The following is a 13,543-nucleotide window of genomic DNA, read 5'->3' on the forward strand; positions in this document are numbered from 1 at the left end:
AAAAAAAATAAATTTAAAAAAAGTGGGTTGCAAAATAAAAAAAAATTAAGTTCCCAAAGTCTCAAAGACATGATTTCCATTTCACCAAAATCACCAACAGTAAGTCAACCTCATGCCGGATCCCTGGGGTTTCTGGCTTGGCAGACGTGTTGGGCTCCCCAGAGAAGGACGGGAAGCTGGCTCCACAGTGGGGTGAACTCCCAGGTTTGAGTTTATTTGAAATATACTCATCGATGGTTTGATGTCACCCTGGAGAGAGACCTCTAGGGGACCCCGCCTGGCCTTGTCCTTGGCCTCGCTCTGTCTATAGTTCCCCCATCGTTGGATGAAGACATGCAAGGGTATTAAACCAGCAGAGGGTTCACACCTAAGCAGGAAGGTTAGCCCTTGACCCCTGGACATAGATAATAGGGTGAGACAGATGACCTACTGGGTACAGGAAGGAAACATTGGAGCACCTTCATTTAAAAAAAAATCTCACCCTTTAAAATCCCTATCTGATGTACATGTTTTAGCACATGCAGTATTCAGTCATTCAGGTAAACATTTACTGAGCAACTACCATGTGCCTGGACTGTTCTAGAATTGAGGATACAGTAGTGACCACACAGGCTAAATTCTCTGACCTCAGGGAACGTCCTGTATCATGGATAAATTATCCATAAATAAATATTCATATTATTATTTGGAGGGGTGCTGAAAACACTTTTTTTTTTAAACCTAGAAGGACGCACATTCAAAAAGGTTCACAGACCATTGCTCTAAGCGCAGAACTAGAATTACATTTTAATCGATCATGCCGATGGGAGGCTGAGCTGAACTAACAAGGACACCACAAGCCACAACACGTGCAGAATCCCTCACTGACACTCAGGGGTCAACTGTGACCGTGGGATTATTTTCCTGTACGAGCCCAGGTGCAAATGCCTGGAGGTTTAGTTCTCTGAAGTTTAAAAGGCTGTGACTGTTTCCAGATTACAGACTATGATCAATTCCAGCCTCCGGACCGGCGAGCAGGGGGCGTAAGCATCTTGGCGCGTTTGGACCGGAAACCAGTGAAGTGGCTGGGACAGCGCCCATGGAGGCCTGGCGGGCACGAGGGCTGGGTTTCTATAGTGATGCTGCAGGTGGCAGAACCAGAACCTGCACAAGGTATGTTGAAATGAAAGCCTTTCCCAGCGGAGGAAAGCGGTGAGCAGTCTCTCAGCCAGAGGCAAACTGGGGGGTCCCTCCGTGACACCCCGCTTAAGCCACGAGGGAGGGAGGGTTCACAAGACTGAGATTCCCCAGCGTTTAAGTGCTAAACGTTAACACTTAAACACTTTTCTTTTTTTGCTTTGTTTTGTTTTGCTCAGAAAATCTTTCTCGCAAGGTCATGGCTCTGTGTCCACAACAGATGAGAAAGCAGGACAAATGGCATACAGACCTTTGGCCAGGGAAGGATACGGGGAGTAGGCTGGTGGGCCGGGGGGGCCTGGTTCACCCATTTCTCCCTGGAGAAAGAAAAGAGGAAAACAAAAGAACGTGAGGCTGGCCTTTTGGAGTTTTGGACACTATGCCTGTTTCCAAAGAACAGAATTGAAAGCGACCATGAGCCCAGCGGAGGCTGTTCTGAGTCACAGAACCACGGACGGTGCCCGGGCTCCACGTCCACGATGCTGTGCTGATAAGTCCGGGCATCCCAGCCGCCAGCTGGACACGCCAGGAGAGAACAGGTGGGCCGGTGCCCATCTCACTCTGAGACCCTTGCCAAACTCTGGAAGTGGCCAGGTGACCGCCTTCCTCAGGGCAGACTTCTCTGTGTTGATGACCGCACCTGAGCTGCCCATGGGGGCGAGCTGGGGTGGTGTGACGGCACCTGATCCAATACCATCTGGACGGTGAGACCTAAAATTCCTTGAGCTGCCTTGATGTCCCTGAGCCTCACGGGGCCCGGAAGGCCTGACTGTGAGTCCCCCCATCCTCACCAGCTATGGCCCACCTGGTGGCAGATGCCCCCCAACCCAGCTAGTTCCCCCACCAGCTGGAGCAGCTGCAGCCCCCGGTCCTCAACCTCCCTGCCCGCCCGTGGGATTATTCAAACAAGTCAGTCGTGTCCCCCTCGGGAACCAGGGGCCCCCCACCCTCTTGTTACTACGGCGCCTGCGTCTCTCAGCCCCCTGGTTCACTCTGCTCCGGGTGCAGGTCCCCACTGCCACCTCTACGTGGCCCCATACGGCATGAAGCATCCTGAGGCTGAGACACAGGTGACTCGTAGGTGAATGTCCACCTCATCTCTCAGGGCCAGGTGTCGTGTGATCAGTTACATGATACAGGATGGAGGAGGCCTCCTTCTCCAACAGGGTGTTTAGGAGGTGATCAGAACACCGTCCAAGGGAAATAAGGGAAAGTCATCCCGATTCAAATGAAAACTGAGCCCACCTTGGGTCCTGGGTATCCATCAGGGCCTTGGTAACCATCCGGTCCTCTGCTTCCCTGCAGGAAAGATGTTTAGTGCTTATTTTTAATCTTTAAAATATAATTTAAAGACGTAACCACAATCCATTGTGTCTAATAAAATCAACAATAGTTTGTTAAGATCACTTACTACCCATGTTGTGTTCAATTTTCCCTGATTTTAGTCTCAAATGTGTCTTTTTAAAGTTGCTTTGTTTGAATCAGGATTCAAAAAAAGGCAAAATACGACATTTGGTTGATATGTCTCTTAATTTGCCTGTAATTCATAACGGTTTTCTCTTCCTTTCTACTTTGGTACCTTTTGTCGTTGCTGTTGAGGAAACTGGGTCATTTGTACTGTGAACAGCCTGCGTGGTGGATTTGGTCCACTCCATCCTTGTGGAGTTGGGCAACGTGCTCCTTTATCCCCCACATTTTCTCTAAACTAGTTGTTAGATCTTGGGCCTCCTTAGTCTCAGGTTCATCTTTTTTGAGCAAGATTTGTTCCCGGCGGGTCCCGAGTCCTTCCCACTGAGTCACACGTGCCGACTGCCCCACTGTTGTGACTTCACGACTGACCAGTGGGGTCGGGTGTTGACAACCTGATCCAGCTACTAAAACCTTCTCCCAAGATGGGTTTTGAAAATTTTTAGTTAACACCAACTGGAGTCATTAAACCTTTTCATTTAGAAGTTTTTCTCTTCACTTAAAAAAAAAATCTAATGCTAATAATGACTGCATTCTAATTCTCTTGAATATGGATTGAAAGACAAAGTTTACCCTTATGAGCCACATCGTATCTGGATAGATATGAAAAGCTTTAAAAAAATCTAGAAATTTATTCCCTCTTGCTAAAGAATATATACAGTAAGGCCCCCCCCAAATTCGGAATGCCGATGGGATAAAGTATGTACGTTATCTGATTGTTTTACTGCATATTTTGAAATCCAGGAGCACGTATGCTGAAAGTTACATTATTTAGAATGAACTAAGATTAATTTGGTGCTTTCACGTTGGGCCTCTGGTTTAGACGGACTTTCTTTCATCCTAGGTGGAGCTGAAGATTCGAAAGTCAAGGCAAATTTCTCTGATATTAAAAGTGACTTCCTGCTTAGAGGCCATCCCACGAGACAGTCTAGGAGCCCTGACGGAGCTTGGAGTGACTGCGGAGTCGGTGAGCAGGCATCCCTCCCGACTGAGCTGCATCCAGTGCGACATGACCGCCCAGCTCAAACAACGCTACCTGTGCTGACGTGGGACAGCCCCCGAGCAGCGCTGGGTGAAAAACATGAGTGGAGGACAGCGGAACGGGATGAAATGTTCATTTTCCCTGGTTAAGTTACATGCATGTAAAAACACACGCCCCGCCTGTGCGAGCCCTGATCTGAACACCCACCCCACGTGCACGGGGGTCGCCCCTGGGGAGCGTGCTGGGGGTCTGCGGTGGGCAGGGCTGGCCCGCACACTCTCTGCCTGAGTTAGTGAAGACAGCAAAGAGTGAAAATAAAGAAATCATTACTTAAAAAAATCGATTCCTATGTTTTCTCGCGCATCTGATCTGGCATTCAGACAATTCTAAGCCTGATGCAGATTTATAAGACATTTCTCTGCTAACATTTTCTCCCTACAAAAATGGCCAAAAATCTGTCCATAGAACACAGGATAAAAACAACAAATTGGGTCATCACGGAAGGTAAGCGAAGTGCCAAAATGTGAGAGATCAATATATAAAAAATGTGGGAGGACCTGTGGCCGCCATGTTGGCAACCTTCCTACAGGACACACTGGCGGTGACACCAAGGAGGGGGCAGGCTGGAAACCACGGGAGCTGTGGCCGGTGCGGGCCTGACGGGAGGCTCGGAGGGAGAGGACCCCAGGGCTGGCTTGCCAAACGAGAGAAAACGTAAATGAGCTCGCTTACGCTTTGAGAATGATCTGGGAGGAAGGATTATTTCTGCTGCTGTAAACGTGGGAAAGTTTTAAATGTTTTCTCTGGGGACATTTTCTTCTGGGATGCCCCAGTCTTTGTATGTGACCTTTGCAAGGTGTTTCAGGCCTGGAGCAGATTGCATTTCATGTCTCAAACTTACTTTCTGTCCCGGTGAACCTTTCTCACCATCAAAGCCGGGGGCACCCTGGGTTGAACAGAAAACAGAAGTGGTAACAGCTCAGAATATGCAGGGACATTTCCCGGAGGGCACTGTCATGGCACCTGCCGTGGACTAAAGTAAAATACTTTGCTAAGCCAGTATCAAAACCATCTGAAGCCTCCTTTTCTTTCCTAGAGGAGATGGGTCACTTTAGGGACCCTTTCATGGAATGCATCCTGTCCACCACTTAAAGAAATTTGGAGAAATCCATAAACACAGTACAGTAAAAACAGTAAAGCCAGAAAGAGGCCTGCACTCCACTGCTCTCAGGAGCCTTCGTTCTTACTTTTGGAGATTGTAACACATGTCCTTTGAGTAACTGTGGCCCCCAAGTGGTCACCACAAGGCCACTTTCTCTCTTCCTGGCTCTGCCCACGTTTCCAGCTCACCTGGGGCTGGGTGTGGCCAGCTGACTGAGCTCTGGCCGACGGAGGGGACGTCTGCCCGCGGGCCCAGGAGCGACAGGTGGCCGAGCCTCCTCGGGAGAAGACACCCCACTCCCACCCCATCCACCCCACCAGGGACATTTTTGTTGGACTCTTAGGGCCACAAGAAATCAACTTCTTTGTTGGAGCCAGCCTACATGTTTGTTACCACTGCGCAATTCAGCCTAACACAAGCAGAAAGGTGTTTGAGTTCTGTTTCTGCCCCCGGTCCCGGCGGAGGTGCACAGTATTAAAAACCGCAGTTAGTGGGCGATGATGGTGTGTCAGTCAATGCAGGCTCATGATCGTAGCCGACAGATCACGGAGGGGCAGGACGCTGACAGTAGGGGAAGCTTTGTGTCGGAGAGCAAGGGGATGCATGGAAAATCTCAGTACTTTCGGGTCAACTTTGCTGTGATCCTAAGCATAGGGGATTAAGAGGTAGGAACTACTGTGTATAAAATAAGCTATAAGGATACATTGTACAACACAGGTAATCTAGCCAATATCTTATAATAACTATAAGTGGAGTAGAACCTTTGAAAATTGTGAATCACTATACTGTAGATCTATAACATATGACATTGTATCAGTACATCAACTACACTTCAATAAAAAATTAAAGAAAAATAAAGTCTTTTAAAAAACCAGACAATACAAAGCAAACAGCAGGTGTAGAAGGCATGGTTTACCCGCGCTCCTGAAAAGCCCATGATTCCTTCTTCTCCCTTCATGGAAATGCCCTAGGAGAGAACAGAGAGACCTGAGGGCGCCCACACTTCACGCTCTGCCTGCTCGGGGGTCCATTCTTAGTGCCCCGACGGTGGCCGTCCTGCCCCTGCGTCTCTACTCCAGCTCCACACACGGTGGAGTCCTAGGATGTCTGCAGTCGGCCTGGATGGTCATCAACCCAGGATGTTACCTGTCATCGTCACCTAGTAAGTGACAACCGGGAGGACTGGGAATACGGGGCAGGCATGACCCAGGTCAGGGAGGGCAGGGCGATTACACGGCTGGACCCCAGCAAGGAAGCCACCACCAAACCCACCCAGCCCCTCCATGGCACTTCTTCTCTTTTAAAGGGTTTAGATTCATTTATGAGCTAAAGTGTTGATTAGCTGGTGTTGACTGTGGAATGAAGACATTCTGAAACTGTTTTCTGGAAAACAGCGTAAAACATGATCATACTTTCTTGCTGTAGACAAATGGATTGGAAACCACAAGTTGCAGGTTGTTACAACCCGGACACAGTCTATCATTGTGATGGGAACACCGAGAACTTGGGAACCACCAGTGAGAAGCAGCATCTTTATTCCTTGACTTACTTTTCTTCCTGGTTCCCCCTCACTTCCTTTTTCACCCTGCGAAGAATACGAAGGATAAGAAATGCTCATTAATTCGAGAACAGTAGTATTTAAAGTTAATCAGGATTTATGATATGAGGTGAAAAGTATTTTATAAAACTGTAAACAATGAATATAAATGAATTGTCACAAATGACCCCTAACTTTTGCAGCTTCAAAATTCAAGGGGAAAATGTGCTATTTCTCCTGGATTTTCACAATACAGATGAAATTGTGTGTTATTTTTGATATGATTGCAAGGCTGTCTCTCTTCTGCCTGTGAATTTTCCTTTAGTAGCCTCAGTGGCTGGGGCACACGCCCAGGGGACAGCTCCTAATGATAATATTCATTTGAGTGAAAGATGATTAGGTGGGTCCTCTGAGAACAAGGCTCATTGGGAAGGTGTTGAAACCCCGAGCAAGAGTAGCTCTGGAAAGCAACGTCAGCTTTATGTGATCAATTCTTCCCACTTCTCTTAGCCTAAAATGGGGAAAGAAATGTAGTGACCAGTTGGGTCCTTTCCCCCATCTGTCCTAGGCCAGCACCCAGGATTCCCGCAGGTCAAGACTGCCCCCTGCAGGCTGGCTGGACCCAGCCCCAGAACCCACCCCCTCTTGGCTGTGGAAAACGAAGGAAATCTGATTCAAATGCTTGAGCATCTCAGCATGGATCAAATCTGCTCTGGCCTCACTCCATCCTGGGCTCCTGTCCTGAAATTGGACAGAGGCTCTACCTTGCTGATGGTCAGCTCACCCCCAGGAGCCAAAGTCCCTCCTGGATCCACCCTGATGACTCTGTGGAGGCCCCCCTCCTGCCTGGTTGTCCGGGGACGGCCTGCTCTGAGCTCAACTGGTACATAGCCGCCCCTTCTTACACATAACCGCCTCGTCTGGCCTCACATCAGCCACCTCCCAGGCCACTTTTGTCAACGGTCAGGTCGCTCATAACAGCCACAGCTGCCCAGACTGATTTCTCCCATGGCCGGGGTCCAGCCTGCGCTCTCCTATCCGTGACTCAGCACCCACGCCCCACCCTGACAGATACCTGAGAGACAGGAATCATGTTCTACATTTGAGATTTTTACTTTGGTTCCCGTGACCTTTCATGGTGCGTTTCACGCAGCGGGTCTCCGCTCTGCAGCCCTATGAGGTCAGTATTCTACCAGATCAGTGCTTCTGTCTTCATTAGGCACAAGGGAACCCGAAGGCTTAGGAAGGGTAAGTGGTCTGTCTGAGTGAGTGAGTGGTAGAGAAGGGTGTTAATTTTTATTTAGACTCCAAGAGTATGCTTGTAATCAAACAAAACATTAACAGAAACTATGAGTCAGAAAACTGACTTTGATCCAAAAAGCCCGTGATGATGTTCCATGTCGGCAAAACCTACCTAAAAGCAGGTTTTATTTTGCCGAATACAACATTTGTTCAGATAGCTCCACAGCCTGGCACTGAGTTGCGCTCCAACCACTAACTATGCCTATACTAGAGACTTAGGACAGATCCGAGATTTTTAAATGGATTCCCGTGTTGTTTCAAATTCATCATAATTATTTACAGTGATGTACTGATACACCTGTGTGACTGTGGTCAGTGCTTTCATGCATAATTTGCCAATTTGGCGGTGAGGACTTTTCCACTTTGAATGTGACTGTTTGAATAAGAGCAAAGAAAGTTACCTTTTTTTCTCCTCCTTTTTTTAGTTCAACTGGGAATACATCAGTTTTGCTGAAGTCCCTTTACCTTGTATTGCTCTGGGAGGATCACATCATTTTTGGGCCTCTCGACGTAACTATTGTCTGGTGGAATCCCACCGGGTCCTTGCTGTCCCATGTCGCCCTGTGAATGGTTTAGCAAAGCAGTTGTCTTTAAATTGAAAAGACACGATCAAGGTTGAATAAAAGCACAATCCCACCGCAAACTGCTGTTTTCATCTTTGCGTATTACTTATCACAAGTACACCAATTTTATAGTGTTATAATCATAAGATAAAAATCACATATAGAATAAAATAATCGTAAGGTAAAATTATTTGATTGCTACTTGCATTAAGAATCACTTAGAGGGGACTTCCCTGGTGGCGCAGTGGTTAAGAATCCACCTGCCAATGCAGGGGACACGGGTTCAAGCCCTGGTCCGGGAAGATCCCACATGTCGCGGAGCAACTAAGCCCGTGTGCCATAACTACTGAGCCTGCGCTCTAGACCCCGCGAGCCGCAACTACTGAAGCCCGCATGCCTAGAGCCTGTGCTCTGCAACGAGAAGCCACCGCAATGAGAAGCCTGCACACCGCAACAAAGAGTAGCCCCCGCTCGCTGCAACTAGAGAAAGCCCGTGCACAGCAACGAAGACCCAACGCAGCCAAAAATAAAGAAAGAAAGAAAGAAAAAAGAAAAAAAAAAAAGAATCACTTAGAATTTATGCATACAAGCTGTTTAGACTGGTCACAATTTGGGGCTGCATTTGCTTCTGTGGCATTATCTACTTACGATGAACTTCTATACAAGGAAATTATTAGGTCTGGAGGCTAAATGTCTTGGTGGTTCTTGCTAATTGTTACGCTACTGCTTTCTAAGATTGGTACCAAGACATAAGAAATGCCTAAGAAATGAAAGACCAGTCCAGTTTCACCACTACTTCACCAGTTAAGGGGGTTTTTATATAATAAAGAGCAGCATCTTTAATAAATATAATATCTCAGGATTGCTTTAATTAGCTTTTTTTATCATTATCGAGAAACGCTTTTGTATGTGATGCACAGGTGGTGAAACCTTCGATCTGCAACATTACTGGACCACTATCCTTGTGTAGTATGCTGATTTCACCTCCAGGAACTAATTGACACAAAAAGGAAGTTACTGCCTTTTCTTTTGCTACTTTCACATATAAACTATATAATACAGATTTGAGCTTAGATATCACATAATATGAACAGGAGCAAATTGAGATGATGTATTAGCTGCAGAAAGTGGCACTTCACAGTATATTCTGAATGTCTGCTAATATTACAGCTAAAAAATACCTAAAACTGTTCATCTCCCCTTTACCTATGGGGGCCCTGATGTTTTTATTACTATTTTATTACTATTTGTGGATTATAGACATTAACTTCATTCTCATTCTATCTAATGTGACTATTCTCCTTTCCAGAATTTTCTTCTTTCTTTGTTATATTACTATTTTCTTATATTCCATCATACAAGAGTTTCAATTTTTATGAATTTGGATCTTCCAATGTTTTTCTTTTGTGATTTTTTCCTGTGGAATTCACACAAAGAAGAAAGTCTTTCCTTGTCACACCTGAGCAGTACGGGATTGCACTGAGTCTGCTGTCTGGTCAAAAAGCAAAATGGGAAGCAAAGTGAAAATGCCCGAACAGCGAGGCCAAGGGAACAAATCCGCTTGGCGATGGGCACTCAGGTTTTGCAGTGAATGCAGTGGGTTGCGTGCGGCGAGGCTTTGCTTGCGGCTGTGGGTCCCCAGCTGAGCTTCTCACACACTTGATCTCAGGGGCTCCTCTCAAAGGCCACGACGCCTTTGAACCTTGGCACCGTGGGGAACTGCAAGAGTCCACGTGGCCTCTTTCCTGCCTTGAGCCCAGCCCGGGCCGGCCACGCCCCCAGCCCCTGAGCTGGCCACGCCCCCTGGTCATCGAGCCGGCCACGCCCCCAGCCCCTGAGCTGGCCACGCCCCCTGGCCTCTGAGCTGGCTCCACGTTGTCTGCTGTTCTGCCTTCCTCAATCTCCTCTGGATGCCCCATGTCAGAAGACACCACAGGGAAATGCCTTTACTTTCTAGCTGCTGAAGAAGGCTGAAGTTACGTCTGCGTCAGAGGTCCAGGGCTTTTACAGTCTTACTGATCCATAACCACCACTGGCGCCTGTTTGGTAACCTGACACTTTACAGTGATTGTTTCCTTTGCAAACGGTCTGTTTGCAGAGCACCTCAAGATACCAGCATAAAACGAAGACATTAAAACGATCTGTCAATATTTCCTAATTCAATCTATTAAGTTTCCTTTACCTTTTCTCCTTTTTCTCCATAAAAACCAAGTCCTCTGTTGCCCTGAAAGATAAATGGCTTCTGTAAGTTTAAAGTCAATAATCACGGTGAAATAAAATTACTTTTTTAGAAAAAGAAACCTAATATCTATGTATCTGCAACGTTACTGGATAACTATCCTTGCATAATATTCTGGCTTCAGCTCCCAGGAACTAATTGACACAAAAGGAGAATTAATGTCTTTTCTTTTGCTATTTCCATATATAAACTGTGTAATAAACATTTGAGTCCATTCCAGATATCACATAAAATGAACAGGAGCAAATCGGGATGCTGTACCAGTTACAGAAAGTGGCACCTCACAGTGGGTTCTGAGCATTCACTGAGATTAAACCTTAAGTGACAAAAACTCTGCAGTTCATAAAAATGATAGTGTTTTAATACAGCCGTGCTTTTAAGAAATTTGTATTTTGTACTTTAAGCAAAACCTCAAAAACAGTGGACTAAGAACAGTTATTCTGTCACCCTTGGGAACACTTTGCCATTTGCTTTTTGAAATATATTTTATTGTTCAAATCCTGCTGACCGGGAAGTTGACTATTATTGATTCCCTACTTGTGGTCCTGGGCTTTGACAGTCCAGGGCCCCTGCTAACTGCTTCTCTTTCCTTTAATCCTCTGCACCACAAGATGAGTTCGGGCATCACAGATGGGGAAAGTGTCATACCCTTGGACCAAAGCCTCACAGCGAACAAGTGGTAGAGCTCAGGTCTGATCCCAGGTCCCCCTGACTCTTAATCCCACGTATACCGACTCTACAGGTTAGGGTCGCAGAGCGTTTCCTTGGGTTCTGGCCCCTCTGGACTCAGAAAGCAGCCATTTCCTGCCTTGGATCCCACATTTGAAGATCATGATTCATACTCTCCTCTGCCTCAGACCTTCTCATTTTGGTTAAATAATCCTAATTTCACAGAAAGATTTCCTACCCTTTTAATGATCTTAGGGGATGGTGCTCTTGGGGTTTAGCCAAACTTTTCATCTTCCTTTTTGCTTAAGAGGCAAAGCTAGGCTGGCGACCTAGTAAATATTTGACAGTTTCATGAGTGGAGCTGCCGTGCGTGGGAGGGCTGACCGGACACGATGCCGTAAGTAAGAAAGTCCTCTGTTCTCTGATTCCCAGCAGCTCTGCTTCCCTCTCAGGGCCTCTACCTTCCCATGGAGACAGAGGATCCTGCGGGGCCCTATCTGATCTGTCTCTGCACCAGACCGTCCACCCCCCTCCGATGCCCAGAGAGTTTCTGCAAATAAAAACAAAGCCTTTAATTAATTTTTGCTTTTCCTTTGCTTCTTTCCCACCTGGCTGGGAGCTGAAATCAAAGCACAGAAACGCAGCCAGGCTAGATGAGAATGCGATTTGCTTGGGACCCCGAGGTCCCCCTGCCTCACGAGCCGGAGTCCAAGTCACCAGGAAGTGACCGGGCGGAGGGTGAGGGCCGTTTGTGCTGCAGCCAAGTGGGGATCTGAGGCGACCTCGGGGCTCAGCCGCCGCGTCCTACATCCGCTTCTCTTGGCGCTGGGCCGTTCCCAGCCTGCTCCAGGCTGCCGGACAGTGGGGAGCCCGGTGGTGGGGACAGCAGCCCTAATGAGCTCCAGCCACAGCTGGAAGCTGTGTCAGAGGTGATGGGAGCTGGGGGTGAGGTGGTGACAGCCAAGGTCCCCAGGCAGTCACAGAGATGGGGTTTCCGTGGGGCAGGCCTGGGAATAGGCAGGCTGGGAGATGTCCTTGGCCACATGCAGGCCACAGAATGGTTCTGAAAAGTTCATAACGGCAGCCCAGTATTTCTGACTCACGTTGAGTTTTGACCAAATACTCCCCTCGCCAACCTCCTACTGTTTGTCTTGGGCATTTATCTACCTTTCCCAGGTCACGTTAAACCCTAATTCTGTCGCCAGGTTCCAACAAGCCACCTACTTTGCTGTGCTCCAGCCAGCTGACTCATCTTTCTCTGATGAAAACAGGATAGCGTTGGGCCTGAGCCTGGCTTGAAACTCACCAAACACATCCCTAGAAGCGGACATCACACTGTGGTAGGACCTACCTGTATCCAGGTAAGAAGAATGCCATCAGCTCCCTACACAACTATGGCACCATCTTGTCCCTTCTTGTAAATGAACACACATGGATAAGCACGAGCTGCCCCTAATTTGTTCTAGTCTACGTTTCTAATCAAACATTCACCACCAGTTGGACTTTCACGTAACCACAGGAATGCTATGTGAGTTGCAAGCAACAAGCCATTCAATACATCCACTTAATTACTTCATGTGACCATCCAGATGCACCACTGGATTTATCCTTGGAGTTTATAACATTGTCTTAAAACCCTACAAAACGGTCTGCATCATGAGATAAACAGTATAGCTGTCAACCAAGTAGTTCCATGGTCAAGAAGGACATACACAAACATGTAAGGCCCCCCTCCCCTTTCCCTCACCATCCCGCCCCCCACCAACTTACTGGCTGTCCTTTTGGTCCAGGGGGTCCAGGGGGTCCCTGCACAAATACAAAGAAATTTGTAAACTGTTTTCTTTATCCCAGGACCCAGATAACATCTGCTGGAAAGCTCTGGGAAAGCCACTCACTGTATATTTAGAACACCGGGCAGTATGTATAGAGGTTTCTAACACATTTGTCTCGGCGGGGAGGCAGGGCTGGAGGGGAGAGGGCGGGGGTCAGGCCCAGTTCTCAGGATTTGCTGGTTGTCCACACACAGCTGTTTCTGGTTTGCTTTTCTGAGTTCAGGCTTTTGACTTGACCCCTGTCCTACTCATGTTTGCTCTGATCCCTTTGCAAGGTCCCAGGCCCTGTCACTCCAGAGACGGCTTCTCCTGGCTTCCTCTGAGGTTCCCCCCAGGGCACCATCCTGCACTTTCTGCTGGTGGGCCAGCAAATGTGCACAGACCGAATTAATTGACATCTAGGCCACTCCGCAGGGTTGAGAATCCGCCTGCCAACATCACCATATGTCTTTCTGCAAAGCATTCAGCGTCAATACCACACTTAGGATAAAAGTTTTCAAAATGCTTTAGAAGAGCAATTTGTGTTGAAGTACAAATACGTGGACAGGGCAGGGGGCTGTGGGAGATTTTAATGGTTCATACAAAGACCCTGAAGCTGTCACCTCGGCTAGGGA

The 13,543-nt window shown here is 47.5% G+C and overlaps 1 protein-coding gene across 1 annotated transcript in view; it reads right to left on the reverse strand.

The window, feature by feature from the left end:
* The window catches only part of COL4A2 (collagen type IV alpha 2 chain), a 176,165-nt gene that overhangs the window by 40,880 nt on the left and 121,742 nt on the right, over positions 1-13,543 (reverse strand). The window contains exons 11-18 of the mRNA XM_061171040.1: positions 12,868-12,903; positions 10,372-10,413; positions 8,092-8,187; positions 6,337-6,372; positions 5,704-5,754; positions 4,527-4,571; positions 2,422-2,475; positions 1,427-1,493 (exon numbers count right to left, since the gene is read on the reverse strand). Coding sequence (XP_061027023.1) covers positions 1,427-1,493; positions 2,422-2,475; positions 4,527-4,571; positions 5,704-5,754; positions 6,337-6,372; positions 8,092-8,187; positions 10,372-10,413; positions 12,868-12,903 — 427 coding nt within the window. The remainder of the gene's footprint in view (positions 1-1,426; positions 1,494-2,421; positions 2,476-4,526; positions 4,572-5,703; positions 5,755-6,336; positions 6,373-8,091; positions 8,188-10,371; positions 10,414-12,867; positions 12,904-13,543) is intronic.

This window comes from Eubalaena glacialis, chromosome 16 (genome assembly GCF_028564815.1).
Source record: "Eubalaena glacialis isolate mEubGla1 chromosome 16, mEubGla1.1.hap2.+ XY, whole genome shotgun sequence".
In the NCBI taxonomy this organism is placed as follows: Eukaryota; Metazoa; Chordata; class Mammalia; order Artiodactyla; family Balaenidae; genus Eubalaena; species Eubalaena glacialis.